The sequence below is a fragment of the Apis florea genome, unplaced genomic scaffold, assembly GCF_048593485.1.
Source record: "Apis florea isolate Af1SG1 unplaced genomic scaffold, ASM4859348v1 contig_2495_pilon, whole genome shotgun sequence".
Taxonomy (NCBI): domain Eukaryota; kingdom Metazoa; phylum Arthropoda; class Insecta; order Hymenoptera; family Apidae; genus Apis; species Apis florea.
This window is the reverse complement of record NW_028256595.1, coordinates 1,736,997-1,757,843: the sequence shown is the minus strand read 5'-3', so window position 1 is coordinate 1,757,843 and position 20,847 is coordinate 1,736,997. Positions and strand designations below refer to the sequence as shown.

Below are 20,847 nucleotides of genomic sequence, written 5' to 3'. Positions count from 1 at the left end.
GGGCACGACGAACGCCCCCGCGAGGGCCCCCCCCCTTCCTTCTTCTCCACCGCCGCTTTCCTCCCAAACTTATGAATTCGAGAGAGCAAATAAAGAGTCGATGTCGGTCGTTCTTTTACCGTTTCACGGCCCAAGTGACGGCCGATGGGCCGGAAAATTCATTTCCTTCCTCCCATTCGTTTCGATCAACAGACGCTCCTCTTCTTTTTCTAAGGAGAAGAGCAAGATCTGGATTGGAAGATGAGTTCCATCGGTTCTAAATCTACGTCAGAGGATAATTGTTGCTTCGCCTCTCGCCAGAATTTTGCACGATTTGTGAGAATGTACCTCACAAAAGTAAGGTCCAGTTGAATTTCTCACGGAGCCCAAAATGTTAGAAAACCAGAACGTAAACGGAGCGTAAAATATATATACATGTATCAATTCTTAGTTTTCATTAAATAATCGTGCAACATCGATTCTGAATTAGTTGCTCTCAATGTCTCTACTTTTACTTCTTCGTCTGTTTCGAGATTTTCCAAAGTCAATCTTAAGTATTCTGGTCTGAATACTTAAGTTAATTGGCTGAAATTCGACTTAGTTCTGTATTATCGATGGAAATTCGTAGCAACACCCTCCTATGTTACGGTATATATAATTTTAGATTTAAAATTGTACAAAGATGGTTCGTTAACGGATCATACTTATTCCCTCTTTTCTATTTCTATTGTTCTTAAATTTTAAATTCTGCGATTCCAACGTATATTTTATATTTATACTTCAGTGCTTATTCCATTAAATTCTTTTTGAAATTCCGATTTAACCCTTTGCATGTCGTCATATAGTTGCTATCCTACGTTTTATTATATATAATTACATTCTAGGGGATTCTTGATTAGTAATCTTAAACACTTGATTAGTAATCTTAAAACCACTTCCATGAATCACGTCAGAAAAATAATCTAATAATTAGATTTCTCGATACCGTTAATTATTTTTCACTATTACTTCTTCACAAATAAACTGTTTGTTGCGTGCATAACAAGCCTTCTCTTTTCTCGAACCGGTGCGATGTTCGTAGTTACGTAACGTTAGCTTTTCACGTCGTCGTAGCTGCGCAAAGTATGTCAGAGATGCGTCTAATTTTAAATCTTGCTGTATCCGCGAATTACGCGCAAATAAGAAGTCGCCTGTTTCCACGTCCAACTTATATATATATATATATATACACGGTTGGTGCATCACATGCAGCCAAGCCGAGAAGATCTCGAAGCTCGTAAATCGGCGAGCGAGTGGTTCGCATCAACAACGTTATTTATCCCCGTCTTTTCTATTTGGTGTATCAAGTGGAGGAAAAAAAACGAGGGCAGAGGGAAAACAGACGCGATTATTTCTCTCGTGTTCGGTCCTGCTGCATTCTTCGTTCCAGCTGCCTTCGAGATATCATCGGCCAACCACCACGTTGTTTATTTCTCTCCCTTGATATAATACTTAATATTAACAGCTTTAAACGATCGATTCCAGAGTGTCGAGGCTTGTTTGTTAAATAATAAAACGTTCGATTCGATATTTTTGACCAACTCTTGCCTTTGCTTCGATCTTCCAAAGATTCGCTTAATACTCATTCTGTTGTAATTTATGACGTCACTATCATTTTATCCTCGTCGTTTTGCGAAACAAGGGGAAACTTGGATGCCTCAACTAATTTAATGGAATCGTTCGAGAGAAGTTTAAGATTATTGCAGTTGAAAGTACTTTCGTTCCTAAATCTGCCAGAGGCGCGTGCTACCAGATCTCGAAAGGCGTTAAAAATTCTTACGAAATCTGAACGAAGGTGTTAATAAGTTGGGACAATAACGTAGGATAGCGATACCCAAAAATTCCAGCCCAATTTCTCGAGCACACAAAAGAGAGGAATATCGAACTGGAGAACGCGAGTCACATTCCATCCTCTATCTCCGATTCGTCGAATAGCTTCTCTACTAAAACTGAGTAAATATCGATTTGTTAGATCTTGATCGAGAGAATTCGAAAAGAGTCATCTCCATTAGCATTTGAAGAAGAAGATCATCATTTGCAAGGAATAATCATTCCACGCTTCTCCTCTCGATCGACCACTTTTATTCGACATCCAAGCATCTCAGTGAAACATTAAAACGGGAATGCGGCTGCTCGACCACATCGCGGATGAAGCCGTAGTAATAACCTTTCCAACTCTTCGCGAGAATGAGATTCCATCGCAGAGAGGACCAAAGATTGCCAAGTTCTCTCAGCGCCAACTGTCTGCTTCCAGAACACACACCCAATCTAGCCACGTAAATCCAGGGAGACCTGTTGTATCCCCGCAAGACAAGAAATTAGAATAATCACGTGTTACGAAGTGACTGCGGTGGAAGTCTCGCGCATTTCATTTGGAGAAGGATTTCTCTCTTAATCTCCCCTCTCTCTCTCTCTCTCTCTCTCTGTTCTCCTTCGAAGAATCCTCGTGGAGGATTCTTTCACGGTTTGGAGAAGTTCCTCCTAGGTTTTCCAGGTTTGACACGCGAATACGAAATCCGGGTTGGCGTTGAATAATCGAGTTCGGATTAATTCGGACTCTCGGGAAAAATTTCAATTTCGAGGCGCAAACTTGCGTTTCAAAACGGTTAATTGTTTTTTCGAGAGAGCGTGGTATTTTTTCGCAACGTCTCCAACTTTCAATCTCCGTCCCGAAAGTGGTCTGGTAGGGGAGGAATATCTCTCGACGGTTTTACTCTTGAGCAGAGTTTGCCTTTCTCCTAAAAATTTACTTAATACGCTCGATACCGTAGTATGCGTCGTTGGAGATTCTACGAACGAAGAGTACGAAAGAAGAATCTTCCTCGTAACTTTGCTTTTCCATACGATAACCTTCGATACGACAATTTCGTTTCGTTCATTCTTCACCGGGTTTACGACTTTTATTGTTGAAAATCGATAATAATTGGGGGAATTTTTTTTTTTTTTTAATTAAATTTTAAGATCCTTTTTCGAATTATTTCGAGGAAATGGAATACTCAAAGGGACGGTTTGATCTTGATAAATCTCGATTAAAATCGATAATAATTGAAGGGATTCTTTAAAATTAGAGCTTAAAATTCCTTTTCGATTATTATTTCGAGGAATATTCAAAGCGAATATCCACTGGAAACGACGCATGATCTCGATAAATCTCGATTAAAATCGATAATAATTGGGGGGGGATTTTGTAAAATTAAATCTTTTTGATTCCTTTTCGAATTATTTCGAGGAGATAAAATATTCAAAGCGAACATCGCACGGTTAAATCTCGATTAAAATCGATGATAATTGGAAAACTTTTTTTATAAATTCTCTCGAGATTCCTTTTCGATTTATTTCGAGAAGATAAAATATTCAAAGCGAATACCAAGCGGAAACGACTCACGATTTAATCTCGATAAATCTCGATTAAAATGATAAGATTTTTAAATATCTCTTAAGACTCCTTTTCGAATTATTTCGAATAAAATCGATGATAATCGACGAAGATTTTCTTTTTTATAATAATTCTCTTTCATTAAATTCCTTTCATTCGAGGTGATAAAACACTGAAAGCGACTATCAACCGGAAACGATTCACGATTTAATCCCGATAAATCTCGATTAAAATGATAATTGGGAGATTTTTAAATTCTTAAATAATTTTTAAATAAAATCGATGATAATTGACGAAGATTTTCTCTTTCATAAAATTCACTCGACGAGATAAAACACTCTATCAACCAAAAACGACTCACGATTTAATCCCGATAAATCTCGATTAAAATGATAATTGGGAAGATTTTTAAACTCTCTTAAGTTTCCACTTCGAATTGTTCCGAGTAAAATCGACGATAATCGACCAAGATTCTCTTTTTCATAAAATTCCTTCCATTCGACGGGATAAAAATATTGAAATAAGCGACTATCGAGCGGAAAACCGATATTCAATCTCGAACGAGCGTCAGAATTCGCGAATTACACGATAATACGAGGGGAGTCGCCGCGCGAAAGGGACTTTTTTTTTTAAGAGGAGAAAGGTGGCCGCGAACGAGGAACGAACGCGTCAAGTGCGGTCCTCGGCACACGCCGGTATGCACGCGCGTTCCTGCGCGGAAATCGCAAGTAGCCCGGGGGGAATGCGCTGGGTGGTGGCTACTCCCGCTCTGTTACCAGTCGGCCGAGAAATAAGCCGGATGACGGTCGTTTTCGTTCGTTTAGAGCGACTCGTTTCGATCCTCGCCGGCCAATTGCCTCCTCTTTCTTTCCCTTTTCGCTCGCCCGAATACGCGACTGTCATCACTGCGAATCGCTGTTGTTACGAATGCCGGCAAATCGAGCAAAGAGAGTTTTTGAGAATTGCAAGAATGTGTGTATGTGTCCAAATAAGCAAAGATTTATAACAATTTGTACATTTTGGGGGGAATGTTTCGTATCGTAATTGAAAGTAAAGAAGGCGATGCAATCGTAGAATAACGTTCTAAAATGTGTATATCGTGTATATCTAGTAAAATAAGCAAAGAATAGATTCGTTTGTACAATTTCAAAAGGAAATATTTCGTATTGAAAATAATAGGTGATAAGTCGTTCTATTACTTTTTTTTTTTTATCGCGAATAACCTCCTCTTTTCCCTAACAAATCGAGCAGAGATTGAAAAAGAATGTCCAAGAATTGCAAAAATGTGTGTATCGTGTCTACGGTAGAAAATAAGCAGGATTGATTCATAATGTAATTTGTACATTTTAAAGAAAATGTTTTTCGTAATTGACTTAGAAATAATAACCGATACGTTGTTCTACGAGTAAAGATTTGTGAAAAAGTGTTCTTACGATCTCGAATTATAAAAAAATATGTATACCAAAAAGCAAATTAGAGGAAATGTTGTCGTACCGATCGAACTGAAAATAATAACTGATACAATATTCTCTTTTCCAAATCGAGCAAACATTAAAAAATATCGAATTATAAAAATATCGCGTCTAATCGCGAAAATAAGCAATTATTCGTAATTAAACGGTTTGTACATTTTACAGGAAAAACGTCCGATGAAAAATTCTTTCGTATCGTAATTGATTTCAAAATGATAGCTGGTATTACGCGAATTATGCGAGGCTCCATTACGTAATAGACAGTTGGTTGTCCCCTGGACAGGTTCGTTTGAACGTCTCGCTAGCCGAGAGGGTTTTTAACGCCACGAGTGTTTCGCATTTTACGCGCGGAATTATAAGTATAACGAGGAGCCGTATAATACGATTGGACTACGTTTTCGAGATAATCGCGTTTCATCGCGCGAATCACGCTCCAACTGCTTTGCTACATTCGTTATTAACGATCGTTGAAATTAATTCGGCTTAAGGCTACCCCGCTAAGAGGATCGAGAGCCGCCGCAATTTTCCTCCTCCACAGAGAAGGAGAGAGAGAGAGCAAGAAGGAAAGAAAAAAACATTTCATCGGACGAAAATGTTCACGAAGTGTTTGAAACGAGCGCGTTGATTCGCATCGACGAATTAAAAAACACCTGCGACAAGTTGATATTTCCTCCTCCTGTTCTTTCTTCCAAAAAATTGCGCACGAAACTTGCATCGAACGAACTTTCCACGCACCGCGTCGGAACAATGGGAGACGAAATACCCTCTCCTCTTCTCTTTGTGTTTTGCCTCGTGCGTTATTACGCGCGCATTGTTACGCGCAAGGGAAGAAAGGCGTCGTTGACACGAAAGGTCTTAAGGATGAAAGCTCAGCGGAGAGTTATATGCGGTTTTATGGAACTGTATAACCAAGCATCGAATCTATTATTGTTAATCGATAATTAGTAGTGGATCGGCCAACCCTAACAATTAATCCTTCCCTCCCCGATAATGAAAGTTTCAGGACAGTTGCGCCAAATACACGAGTAATCGATCGAAAATTACCTGTCAAAATAGTAACGATAGTTTCGAGGTAAAATCGAATTCGTCCTCGCCATCTGAAAATCTCCAACAGGATTGATCGACGATCCACTCTTTAATTATCCATCGTTAATAAATCGTTATGTAATGATTCTCTCCGCTCTTTGCCACCCATTTTCGTTTCGATTCATTATTCTTTTCGAACGATCCGCAACAACCGTAGGAATCCGATTTAGTTAGAAATCAGCGTTCCCTTCTCATTGCAAATTCGCTGGGCGTCCGTCCGTTCGCGCCTAGCACGGACAGCTATGCGGGCAGCAAGCGAATTTCCAAGAGGAGGAAGAAGGGACGATCGCCAAGATTGGGACCACGCCTAGACCACGCGTCGATCGACTTTGGGGGAGGGTAGCAATCGATGCGAGGTCGAGCATTGTCGAGTCTTATCATCGACCGAGTTTTTTCCAGCCGATCATCTCGATTTCGCAATTTCGAAAGTTAATATCGAGCTGCTACTCCTCCCTGTCGTTCCTTCGCCGAAATATCTCGACGACGAGGATGGAGAAGATCGAGAAACGATGAGAGGTGACGAGAGAAGGGAGGCAATAACAGGCATCGACATTTTTACGCATTAAATTACGAGGCTACCGATCGATTCGCGTTTGCCCTTCTTTCCTCTTTCTTTTTCCTCCCCGCTTCCCTTTCCGCCTCGCCGCTCCAACTTCATTAGCATTTTATGGCATGTATCGCGATCGGTCACCATGTTCCACCGCCTGTTTACAACGCTCGCTCGCCGTGGGACGAGAGAGAACTCGTTTTCGTGGCTGGAAACGTCCCCGTAGGTCCCTCTAGCATAGACAAATTTTTCTCCCTCATAATTATCCTACAACGATCGTGTATATTTATTTGGAATCGATTGTTTTGCTGAATTCCACGGTAGAAGTTCGTGGCTATAATAACTGTGGAAAGCAGCGCTCGATGGCTATTAATTATTGCACGCGTTTTATTACTTACGAACAACACCACGTTGTAAATGTGGAGAACGTATTTCAGGAAATTGACCGAGCAGCAGCCGTCGTCTCTGGTTCTCAGCCTGGTCGAGGTACCGGGCAACCTCTCCGCGCTTTTGGCCATGATTCCTCGATTCGTTCCCTCCGATTCGTGTGCTGGCTCCGTGGTGCTCGTCGTCGTGGTCGTCGTGCTCGTCACCTCGTCACCGACTCTGAAACCACCAGGAAATACGTTCCAGGATTAGAGGATTATTTTTCTTCGCCCAAATCAAATTCCATCCCCTTCGCTGTTATTTCGAATAGACTATCGGGGGCTAGGGATGGGGGAATTGGAAGTAAATCCATCTTCGAGGGTCCCTGGCCATCGGCCAATCCGGATAGATTTCGCTTCTTATATTTGACTTTGATAATACGTCGCTTCAGATTTCCTTAAATCCTTCCGCTCGCGAAATTCGAATACGAAAGCTTTGAAAGCTTCGAGACTTTGTTGTAATTAAAAAGTACTCTCGAATTACGTCCAAGCGAAGCTATCGAAAAATTGAATACGCGAAGGGAAAGGACTTACGGAAGTAACTTCTTCACGTGAATTTCTGAGATCGATCATATATGAAAACAAGTAGATACTCTCGAATTACGACCAAGTGGAGGGAAAGGAGTTACGATCGAAAAACCCGAAAATAATTTTTCCGCGTGAATTGCGAAAGTTCTGAAAGATTTTATTGTAATTAAAGCAATTAGTCTCGAATCGAACTATCGAGATCGTACATGAAACATTCTATTTTGATTAAAACAAGTAGAGGTAATCTCGAATTACGAGCAAACGAAACTGCGGAGAAGTTGAACGAGATGGACAACACGCGGCAGAGAAGGACTCACGATTCCGGAAGTAAGTTCTTGAAAAACATTGGAGGAAAAAAGTGTACGAGACATCCTTTCGCTTCGCCAAGGAACGCGGCGTTCGATCGATCGCTCTCTCCATCCCTTTTCTGCTCCCTTTTTCCTTATATTGGTCGCGTGCACGAAATCGGTCGGTGCTATCTTCGTCGACCTCTTTCTACACCTCATAGTTTGCCTCCTTCGTGAAATTTCTTTGCCGCGCTTTCGATATACCAAATCATCGCTCGAATAATTTTTATATACGTATCTGTCATTTAGCCTCTTTCAATTAACACGTCTATATATACATTAAAAAACGACTCGAAGCGATTTCTATATCTATCGTTCAGTTTCCTCGATTAGCACGTCTTTATGGTATCGTGAAAAGCTTGAATGATTTCAATATCCTATCGTTTAGTTTCCTCGTGAAATTTCTTTGACGTACCTTCGATTAAACCTGCCTTTATCGTGATACCGTTAAAAATCGAATGACTTTTATCTATTCTATTTAGTTTGTAACGATTTCTTTGACGATCTTTTCGATTACCTTCCATTGTGCAGTATCGAAAACCGCACTGAATGATTTCTACGATTCAATTTCTTTCGCGTGTTTTCGATTAAACCTGCATTAAAAATCGAATGATTTTCACATCTATTTAGATTTCCTTCTTTGACTTCCTTCTTTCGATTATCACGCCTTCCATCGCGTAACATCGTGAATCGATCTCCAGCACAAAAAGCAAAACTTAATTTCTATCCCATATCTATTCTTCTCGTCAAGTTTCTTTGATGCTGATCAGCGCATCCGTCGGCCGTTTTCGATTTTCGCCGATATGGAATTCATGAAATGGCATCCGTTCACGGCTAACGATAACGAGCCGCCAAGAATTAATTAGAGAGCCGCTCTTATTTACTCGCCGCTAATCGTGCTTCCCCAATTAGAGCGTAACCGATCGAGAAACAATCCTCCTCTCCTCCACGATTCACCGGGGCCATTCTTTTTTCGGGGGGATTTTGGCGTCGTCCCCTGAACGAAGGATACACAAATGGCGGACTAATGAGAACGAAGGAGAGAGGAAGCCCGAGGTGGCCGAATAAGGAGGAGAGGCGATTGCCAAAGCGACCCTTGGGGGACGAGGAGAGGAGAAGAGAGGAGGAGACCGTGAAATTAAATGGGTGTGACCCGTCGTCGCGTGGGCGATGAAAGAAAACTTTTAACTTTTAAAAGTCAGGCGTTCGTCCTGAATGTTATATTCAACACGCGTAATTTCGGCTTATGCATGATTTCGATGCAAGAATGGAAAGATAAAGTTTATCGTTATTTTAATTCTTTGCGCTCGAGAGGCGAGTCTAAGTTAATTGCCTGTCTACTTTTTTTGCTGTATCTGCGATCTCTGAGAGCAACCAACCTGGCTTTGGGATTGTCACGTTTTGCATTTTTTTCTTTTAAGATAGAATAAATTCGACCACCTCTCTTGTGTCAAGTAATCGATTCACATTCAAATGTTGAATAAAGCTAGCAAGCTTTTTAATTGCATAGTATATCTTTAACGTTATAACTCATATTTATAAAACTGTAATTTTCGTTTTGTTCTTTTCATTTTGTTTTACAAGTTACTTTATATATGTTTTATTTCTCTGTATATTTTTTACATACTCATTGCTTTTTTGTTCCATATTAATTAAATGCAATGTTAATTTTTTTACATTATATTCAGTTATACTTTTACGTTATATACGTATTTTTAACGAAATAATAAATTATACCAAAAAGCAATGCTGTTCTCCACATAAATCTCCACATAAAATTGGAAAAAAATAATTTTGTCCAATTTAGTCCCTATCACTTAGCAACTCGAGTAGCGAGTGATTTACCACGTTAATTTCGTTATCTTTTCAAACTTAATAATCCTTTCATTACACGAAGCGTGTATATAAAATCATCTCGAGTTGCCACTTCGCCCTTCTGAATCGAAAAACTCAAGAATTAATCCTCCACTTTATTGCTCTAAACGCCAAAAAAAAAAAAAGAAAAATCTTCAGACTCTGCGTTTGCATCAAAATTAACGCGTTGTTTATATACCACGCCCGCAGTTAAAGGAAACCGGCGTTTATTCGTTTCCAGTCGAGAGAATAGAATTAGCTGGAACGCCGAGACGGTTGAAACACGGAATGGAAATTTCGCGTTGGTACTCTTTTCCCGCGAAGAAGCTAAAAGCTAGCAAAGTTCCCCCCCCTCCAGCAAGTATCGTTCATCACAACGACCGTGTCCCGTGGAACAAAGATACGAATCGCGGCGAACAACAGTTTTCCGGGTTGATGAAAAAACTCCCGAGAGACGAAGAGGGTGAAAGGGAGGGTCTTATCGCTTCCGCTCGAAAACGCACGTACGCACGAATGAATTCCGCTCGTGGAATATATATTTAAAAAGACGTGGTCAACCCTCTTGCCTTACCACTCGAGTTCCAATAGCTCGTGCCACGAACAACAACGAACAAGAATGTCGAGCCGTTTCGCGCTTTGACTCGAGCGTTCCAAGTCGTTCAAATCGTTACTACACGTTGTACAACTAATGATTATTTTATTTCGAATTTATTATTAACGTCTCGATAAAATTTAGAAAAATTTAAAATAACGTTCTTTTGATGCATCTTGCTTTACATACGTTTTGCACTTGTCCGGCTGTTTCACTTTTTACGTTTTCTATAACCAATCGCTTGTATAACTACTCGCTATTTAAAAATATTCATAAAATCAATTTTTCTCGATGCTAGCAAAACTTTCGCTGTTTAATGTAACAACACTTTTAATACACCTTTTTTCATCTTGATTTTAATGTTTTTAATATTTTTCACGAAAATATATCTGCACGTCCGAATGCCAGGAAAATGAGTAAACTCGCACGATATTGTAAGAGGTTAAGCTGAGAGATAACTCGAATATCTTTCATTCAAGCGCGGAGAGGAGGAACAGCTCGTTCCCCCTTTTAGAGATCGGCGCTGGATAAGGTGGAACGAAAACGGAACGCTTTCGTGGCTAACGAGATACAAATGTATGTATCTTGGCGATAATGGGCGTGAAAATAATCAATGGCGGTATGGAGAGGGAAAAAATTTCGTTGTGCCACGCGCCAGATACGGGACCTTCTGTTAGCCCACGTGCCAGCCAGGGAGCAGACCTCGGGCTACACCTTTCGACACCCACGCTAAAAGTAAAACGACCCACGATGACGCGCCTACTCCATACATACATACAAACGCGTACGTGTTTGTTTGCTTTTCAACCAAGAGAAATAAATCGGGACACGTCGGATTTATCCTCTGCTTTCGTTTACGAAAATCCCCTTCGAGATGTTTCATCGATTTAACCCTTTGTTATTATTTAAAAAGGTTGCCAATCAAGTAGAATGTATAATTACATTAAACATATGTATATACACGAATTAGGAAGAGTCGTGACGAGCAACAGTTTCCAGTTCTGTGCAATAATAATTTCAATATTAGGCGAGAAGAGAAGAGTTGTATCTATTACGGAACAAACATATTTTTGCGCGAACAACTGTTTATTTAAAAAATAATAAAACCACGCAATTTTAAAAAGACAAATTCGAGGACAAAATTTAAGAAGATTAACGAAGAACGTTGCCAAAGAGAGAGATAGAGGGATTGCACATCTTTTTTCTCAACCCCGTGTTAATCGAGGGGTCGCTGCGCGTAAGCCGCGTCTATCGAAAACCATGTCTCATAATATATCAGCGACGACATCGGTGTGCTGTCGTTCGATCCCTTCCCATCAATTTGCCGCAGTGGCGTGTTCCCAGCGTAGACATATCCTCATTTATCCCAATGTCCTACACACCCGAGCCAATTTCCTAATCGAGCCAATCATCCAATCGCATTAACCTTGCCGGCCATTCAGGGAGGCCCCCCTTTTTATTGGACGGTTCCTGGCCACAGGTTTCCAACGCACCGTCCATCCTCCAAGGTGTTCGACACCACTTTTGCGTAGAAGACAGCAGAACATGTAAACCGCTGCTTACCACCACTTTCACGATCGATCGATCTACGACAGAACGCCTCCGAAATGCCGACACACCAATCTCACCCAAGCCTTTGTCGCCCGCCTTGTGGAATTTCGAGGGAGGGGGGAGCTCGAGGTAGGTCGTTTCAATGACGTGGCGCATGATACGGTGTATCGCGGAGGGGAAGAATTGTGTCCGCGGCGTTCGTATAATTTCGAATCTCTCACCCCTTTCTTCCGTCGAATTCTCCGCCCCCCTCCGTGAAATTTCCTCGAACGAGACGCAGCAGGGATGTACGTCGGTTAGCTTTTAAAATAGGAGAGGAGGGGAGGGATCTCCCTTTAACTCGGACCAAGTCTTGGAGAATTCTTTCCATTCCATTTCCGGAATGGAGGGGATGGAGAGAAGGAAACGCATTCTTTGAAAATGGGTACAGGTATTCCCACCCTTCTACCTCGATCGAGCCATACGGATAAATCATACGTTCGAGGGGGAGGGGAGGGGAGGGGGCGGAGGGGGAGAGAAAGGAAGCGCGCACACAGAGACGTGTTTAGTCGTCTCTTTTCTATCATTCTTCTAATGGATGTCGCGTGGGTTGTTCGTCGATCAATTGTTGGCATCACGTAGGTTAGGTTAGTTCTCTTATTCCAGATTAAGTTAGTATATAACACCAATCTCTATTGGATATCGCGAAGAACAACTCGTAGCACTCGCGTGGGTTTAATTAAGTTAAGTCTTACGTTCGGATAAAAAGTCAGTGTATATCAATCTCTATTTTCTATCACTATAGAGCAACTTGATAAATAGAAAGGAATAATTTCGATATCGTTACTTCTTTTCACCTTTGCTCCAACGAATATTACAAAAATTAAATTACTCTCTTATTACACTTGTTTTATTTTTCCCTAATAAATATTACAAAGATTAACTCGTAGAATTTGATTGTATTCGTTAAATATTCTCCAATTTTTCAATTATTCACGACAACTGTCATCCCCCCGCCCCCCCCCCCACGTAAAACGTTTATTTTAAGAAAACAAAAAAAAAAAAATCACGAAATCGATTCGATATCGATTTTATTGGCGCGCTCGATTCGAGCGCAGGTTGCACGCATCCAACTGGAGGCGTCGGGGAAAGCTCGACGGGGGAACCAGCCGGGAAGAACGAGTACGTCGGCCCACGCCATCCGCCTCCGCGTGCAATCGCCGCGTGCAAACCTCCGCAATAGAAAATTGGATAATGGCGCGGCTCCAGCCTAGGAACAAACGGAATCTGGTGCTCGACCGGTTATCCTATTCAGATCTTCTGCCGAGCTCGTTTCCAATTTTTCCCTTCCTCGCTTCGGGGGAGAACGATCATCCATCCGACGTAGTTCACGATTTTGCAACGATCTGATGTTTATCCGGATACTCACCACGATTTAATCTCGGCGAAAGAAAGGTAAATCGAGAGTTTCGTGAAATTCGATGGCCGCATGCAACTGGTCGTATCTTGCCAACAATCTTTAATTTTTTCTTATATTCTCTAAATAATAGTAATAAATTACTGACGAGAAGAATATTCACTTCGTTGCATAATTTCATCAATTTGAATCTTCAAATCAAAAATCAATCTATCTTACCTGTAAGATCGTTTAGAATCATTTTGAAAAGTATTTCGAATAAATTCGAAACTTTCGACACACTTTTATCCACTTGACTCAAGAATAAGAATAACAATTAAGATAATATCAATGACAATCCTTAAGAATTACGAATTTCGAGTCGATCGAAGAAACTCTGTTAACCTCAAACAGTCGCTTTCCTTTTTCACCGTGTCGAGGATAGAGGCGCACGTTTCATTTTCATTTTCAACGAGGAACTACGAGCGAGAAAGCTACTCGGCAACTACTGTTTAACGTAGCATCCTGCGCGACCCGGGGGACACGTAATTAACGTGTATAAACCGACCATGCCCCGGAATAAAGAGGCCCGGCCGAACGGCGTGTACGAAGCAACACAACGCAACCATCTTACGTATACGGAAGTTACGACCCGTTATTTATCGCGTTATTACGGTGGATATCGTCCTGCCGCCTGGTGGAAATAACACGAGGCGTTTAAAGGATCGTAAAGGACACTCGTTTCGTCTTTACGTCCCTCTCCCCTCCCCCTTCCTCGAGGATTACGGTTTGCCGGGTCGTTACGCGTGCGCGCACGCACACTCTACTAAAAAATTCTTCGCGGCACGCCATCTCCAATCCGGGTGGATAGACTGCTAGCAGCAGATTCTTTTCGTATTTTTATCTCTCGTTTATATCACGTTGTCATTTTCAATCGCTCTTTGGACAATGTTCGAATTTTTGATTCGAGAGTGGTTGGAGGATGGTTACGAGGTGTTCGAAGAATACAGTAGAGACTTCCGTAACCGATTTAATAGAGAGACAATAATGAAATTTTCGGGTAATAGAACAGTTATCTTCTTTTTCAATTAAACTTTGTTTATTCGAGCAGAAATGAACAAAATTGAAAAAGTTTCTTTCGACATCTAAGGTTTCCATATCCTTTTTAGCCGCTAAGTATAAATTTTTTATCGCAAGCAGCTACGTAGAATTATATTCTCGAACCATCTACCATATATTCTTCGTTAATTTCGTTGCACTTTCACTACTTTCAAGATCTTTAATTATTTTGTGTTTTTCTTCAATAGTTAAAACTACACGTTCACTTGCCATTGCTTTATTTACCGTTCTCTGTTTCAGACTGAAGCGATACGATTATGTTTAACCGGCCGAGCACAGGAAAGTATTACATCATACGTTGTATTTACGTTGTATGTAAACATCGCTACGAAACGTTGAACGGATAACGGATAATAAAACATCCGTATATTAGGATATTCGAATAATAATGAAGATATACAGGAGTCTTTACTACACTTTTCAAATCTAAATATCGAAATATATTGAAATTTGAAATGCGAATGCGTGGTATTATATAGAGTTCGATTTTTCACTATTAAAATATGAAACTTCTCTTACAGAATAGGAAAAGTCCAAAATCAAATGGATTTCGTTCGTCAAAATTGAAAAAGTGATAAAACAGTAAAAGAGGAAAATGAAAATACATGGCAGAATCATGGTAGTTACAATTAATATCTCGACCGATATTGAAAATATTTTCCTTTGCCGTTTCTCCGTTTTCATTGAAAACACGCGATAAAATTAGCGGCCCGCCACTTGTTTCATCATCGATTCGTTTTTTACGCGTTAATACTCGAGTCCAGCAGAGTGCGCAACACGCGACGATGATTTTTGTTACGAAAAAAAAAAACGTCGATAAAGCTCGCAAAGCCATCTGCTCGATAAAAAGAAAAAAGGATTCGAGTCGTTTCCCTGTTTTCTTTACCGCGCTATAAATTTATTCAGCCGAATCGATTTCACGTTAACCAATAAAACGTCACCACTCTCGAATAATTGAATAAATTTTCCCCGTGTTTCCACAATCGTGAAAATCTTTTTCCAATAATACGTGAATAATTTTTTCACGAGAAAAAAAAGAAGGAAAAATAAAAAACAGGAGGCGGTATCGACATAAAAGAGTATACGTGCCGTATTTTCGGTACAAATAAAATAAAAATTTTCGTTTTATCAAACTGAACGATCCAACGAGCCGGAAAAAAACTTGTTGACTGGTTAACGCGTTCTCGATCGTCGGTGGCCGTGATGACGATCGAATTAACCGCAATTTGGTAACCGGCGATAAATCGACCGACGTTCAACGTTGATTTTCACCCAATCGATCTACGAATAAACTCGCGCAGACTTTTTCCATCTACACGTTTCGATCGCTTACGTATCTCTCGACGAAAAATAAATATCGAAATAGAATATTTCAACCGCTCGTTCGATTCATTATCGCTCATTAACGGCCGACTCGCAATCAATCGAGTCGAAAGATGATTAATATTATAATTATCTAAAATAAACATCGAAAAGACTATCCAAATAAGCTTTTAACGAATAAAGAATATAAATGATACACCACAGAGAAAGAGAGAGAGAGAGAGAGAGAGAGAGAGTGGTAGTACTACGCGTACTACCTGCGTGGGCGAGGAAGAAAAATGTGGTCGGGAAAGAGCCGAGCCTCGGGCGGCGACGTCTTGATTACGAGAGAACCGGATCGAGCGAGAGTTAAGCGGCAACCTTTCCCTCCATATCCCAACCATGTTCCAATATATACACTTTATAAATGAATCGATTTACGGAACGATTCATTTCCTTCGATTAAAAGCGACAACGCGAGGTTGAACGGTGAGATGGCGCGTCGATCGATCATCCATCGATTAACGAGGATGGATGACAACCGCGCTTCGTCTTATTATATAAATACGCGAGCGACAACTGGGGGAGAATGGGCGCATTAACGGTGGGCTACCGCGTTTTCACATGTTTCATGCCCGTTTCGAGCGTTAATAAAATTCAGCTTAATTTCATCGCGATTTCGATATCACTCGAAGAGAATTTACGGATACAAAACTCGTTTTCCAACGATCGGGCGAAAATCATTTCCCCGATTATAATCGAGGAGGGCGCGAGAATCGATGGAACGATTCTTGGGGGGAGGAGAGAAGGAAAGTGGCGGAAACAATATCCGGAGAAATTCCGTGGTAATACGGCGTGGAGGAAGAGCACGAAGCCGCGGGGTACGACAAGTGGTAATTTAATTAAAATGGTGGCGGTTATACTTGTTAAATAATCGTCACTCGGTAATTAGAAAAGGGTCTTTCTTGGGGAAAAACTTGTAATTTCACTCGCGCGTTTTAATCCAGCCTGCCGTGCGCGCCTCTGTCCCGGTGGCAACCAGTTCAATTAGAAAAATGGACGGGGAGCATCGTCGAGCTACGACGCGACGTTCTTATTAATTAAGGTCGATTTTAATAATTTGATAAGATGTTATTTTAACGTTAGGTTAACATTGGATGCGCCGATGGTTTTAACTCGATTGGAATTAAAAGATTAGAAGTGAAGTTTTTTTTTAAGCGGTTATTTTGCGAAATTTTCGCTCGAATAACATTTATTCGTAGCCATAATTGTAATCTCGGTTATTATGATGATAAGATCGTTCGAGCAACTTTAATTTTAACCGTTTAGGATTTTTTTACTCACCTTCGAGTTCACGTAAATGGAATTCTACGAGGGTTTTATCGATGATCGATATGTTTTAGCGAGAGCGTCGAACACAAGATTGCAACACAATTAATCGTAACGCAAGAACGTTGTTAATTAAGCTCGATTTTAATAATTTTATACCGCCGTTTCGTGCTCACGGCGAGATCCTATCTTACATTGTGGATGATGGTTTCAACTAATTAAGAATTAAAATTAAAAGTGAGGTTATTTCAAGCGATTACTTCATTGCAAAGTAAAATCGCTCGAATAACATTTATTCGTAGCCACTATAATTGTAATCTCCGTCATCACGATGCTTTCGATGATATAAATCGTTCGAGTTAAATTTAATTCCAATCTTTGCGTTCACGCAAGTAGAAAGCGAAAGCATCAAACGGCCGCAATTAATTGTAACGCGAAATTGTCGTAGCTACGAATAAATTCAAGCACCTTTCATTACTCAAAGTAACTTTAAATTCCGGAAGTTTCAATTAATTTTTCAATTCAGTTTTCATAATTATACTTACTGGATAATTCAAGCCACGCTTAATAACACGTGTTATTCTTCGTCAAATTCTCGTGTAGCCTTTTCTTTCGTCTAACCTAACCTAACTTTCTCCTTGCTTCTCTCCACCTACACAATTCCTCGACGAGAAGGGACACGGTACACACGAAACATTGGCGGGAAAAGAATGTCGCGAAAGGGTTAAAAGTTGAAGGCGCGAGCCATCGTGTCCTCTTCCCTCTCTCTCAGAGCTACTTAAAAACCCGCGAGGGAACCTCTCGTAAGAGATTACGGTGGATGCTGCGAAATCTCCACTCCTCCTCCTTTCGAGAATCGTTCGCGCGCGATAATTCGAGAAAGCATCGTGTTTACCATCGAACGTATGGAGAGGCGACGTTGGGTGGAAAATTCATCCCCGGGTGAAATATATATACATATATATTGGGCCGTGTTTGCATAAGGGGCGAATCGAACGAAAACGGTTTTATACTCGCGAAACATCGTCGATATGGATTCACTCGAATTTTCGGAAGATAAACCGGCGAGTTTTTCTACCATGGATAAATATTAGATTGTTTTCTCTTTTTTTTTTTTTGATGAGAGCGTACACTTCGAATTAATAAAAAATCGTTTGCTTGATTTTCCTTCCATTCGATCGGTTTTTCGAGTACTGGATAAAAATAAGTTTTTCTTCTTTTTGTCATCGATAAAAGGCGGCGACACGTTGCGCAAATATTTGATCTAACACGGCGAATACGTTCCAGCAAGGAATTTGGATCTAGGATCTACGAGACCTTTGATTCCTCGACACGATTTCCCAGAGATTGTATCGATGAAACATAGGACAGGGTTAAAATTTTGCATCCTCTCGCGAATGGAAGGTTGATAGGATCTCGAAACTTCTTTGTGGCTTTGGTTCACGAGAGAGAGAAAAGGTAGGACGCGAGGGCAAACAAAACGGCAGCCAGACGGTTGCTTGAAAGCAGCCTTCGAGTTCGCCGAATCCATTAAGTTCCGTAGTTTGAATACCATCGAAGTCGAGTCGCCTCGGTATGCGGGAACATCCTTCCGGAAGCCGAGGAAGTTTACCAATGTCCGCTTGGAACGCTTAAAATTTTCCTTCCGCGCATTGAATAACAATCTTTGAAAAAAAAAAAGAAAAAAACATTCGTTCATCGTAAAAATAAAGAATTTTTTTGATCGAATTCGCGAAAAAAGATGGAGCTTCTCATTTGAGAGAGGAGAATTGTTGTAAGGAAGTTTGACTCTCTCTCTCTTTCTTCATCGAAAGAAAAGTGTCTCGGTGAAGAAAAGCGGTGATAAACGTCCCTTACTTTTCCAACAAATTTCATTCCAACCGCGGCTCAACCGATTACTAACGAATTCCACGCGCGCCTCCCTTCCTCCCTTCCTTTCTTGTGGTGGATAATAGTTAAAAAAAAAAAAAAAAAAAAAAAGGAAGCGTGGGAAGGAAAAAGCGAAACGACAAAGTCCGAAACACGGTTGATAAAAAAAGGGATAAGTGTTGTCAAGAGATGGAAATTTTTCTACTCTCTTACTTCATCGTTCGAATCGCAGAGGCGATTTTATTACCGATTTGCGGGGGGATAAATCGAACACGGGATTAAAATCTTTGCGATTACTTTCCTTCGATAAGAGGATCGATCGAAGAAGCATTGGCGCATAGTGGCGCAGCTTTGCATCCGAACAATTCGCGTGAAATCGAACGAATTATCTCGTTGGAACTCGTCGGATTAAGGTGGAATCGAGAGGTGGAGCGGAGGAGTTCGTCTTTGTGAAATTTTCCTTCTCTATTGGGAAACATCGTGTACGATAAAACTTTGGATTATTCGGCGTAATTGGGGGGAATAATCGAAATTGGAGGGACTGATCTAACCTGACCTAACTTTGACTTTGAAGAAAACTGTTACGGAAATTATCTTGATCAACGAGACGATTGAAAAGTAACGATTCAATCATTCGATATTTAAAATATTTCGTTCGTTATTGCGTATGATGAGTGTGTTCCAATTTATGTTACATCTCGTCGTTGGCTTATCAGGTTGTACCACGTGAAATTGCCAATTTTAGAATAAATGACAATCGACTTGTAAACTCTATATTTTGCTTATTTTTATTAAGTTTTCTTTCTCTATCAATTTAACTGTTCTTCGAGAAGTTTCAAACGAATTTAGAATATTATTCGCGTTTTAGCCGAAGCATATTGAAAGATTAGGTTAACTTTCAGGTGGTTTCAAAAATCTTGAAAATGAGCCTTGAAGTGGATCCATAAACAAAGATAAATCGAGAGCCAAAGTGGAATTGGACGTATCTCCAATGACAGTTTTCAAATATTTGGGTGCAATGACTAAAGTGAAAAAGAAATTGGAAAAGGGGGATCAAAAGTTACAATCGTTACACGATCAATGCTAATGGAAAATCCTGAACAAATGCTGAAAGCATCGATTGAAAAAAATTACAATGACTGTGTGGTGTAAAGAGAATAATTCGTTGTTCTTTTCTGGAAACAACGAGACAACAACAACGATGGATCTATTCTACACTCTAAACCATTTTAGAAAAATTAGCTGAATCAAAATAAGAAATCTTAACCCATTCACCATAATTATCACTTGTTGAAGAATGCTCGAGAAACTGCAAACGTTCGAAGAATTTCTTCGCATTAAAACCATCAAGTTTTATAAAAATGGAATGCATCGGTTGGAAAGAGTCATTAAAGCCAATTTAGATCAGTTAGTTTCGAAAAAACATCGTTTTTCTTCCGACCAAGAAAAATGGAAATTCCACGCGGTAATATACTCGCATACTGATTTCGTTCCTTTAATTAAGATTTCTTTGGCTCTTTGACCATTCAAGAGAATGGCAGGCAGACACCGGCGGCATCTAGGAAATCAACGAGAAGAAAACCTTATTGACACGACTTAAACGAGAGGAACTTTAATTGCGACTTAATACCGGCACAATTAGCCGGCTCGACAGTTGAAAACTTGCTGTTAACCACTCGACTTTCTCCGGGGAAGATCCTTGGTCTGGAAATACGTGGGATTACACGTGGGGCATGAGAGAATGAAAATCCGATTGTCCAACGTAATCGAGGATCGCGTCTCTCCTCCGCCTACTTACCCTCTCCCATTATATCCATAGATATCCTCTCTCTTCTCGCAATCCTCTCGAGAATTGCGAAAACTCGACCCTACGATTCCTTATTTTTCCTATCCTGCAGACAGCATCATCGATCCCAGAAATCGATCGAAGAGATTTGCAACAAATATAATTTTCTTCCACCAGCCTCTAATTTTGTAAACAGCTGTATAATTTAACGTAGCTTCACGCTTCTTAAACCTTTCTACTATGGTCGCTCAGCATAACATGCCATTGATGT

At 40.5% G+C, this 20,847-nt stretch overlaps 1 protein-coding gene across 3 annotated transcripts in view; it reads right to left on the bottom strand.

Annotated features, from left to right (window-relative positions):
• The window catches only part of LOC100870437 (CD151 antigen), a 65,090-nt gene that overhangs the window by 18,667 nt on the left and 25,576 nt on the right, over window positions 1-20,847 (bottom strand). For all 3 annotated transcript variants that reach the window (XM_086906703.1, XM_086906704.1, XM_086906705.1), the window contains one exon: window positions 6,898-7,105. In XM_086906703.1, the coding sequence (XP_086762829.1) occupies window positions 6,898-7,017 (120 nt within the window). In that variant the 5' untranslated portion in view covers window positions 7,018-7,105. The remainder of the gene's footprint in view (window positions 1-6,897; window positions 7,106-20,847) is intronic.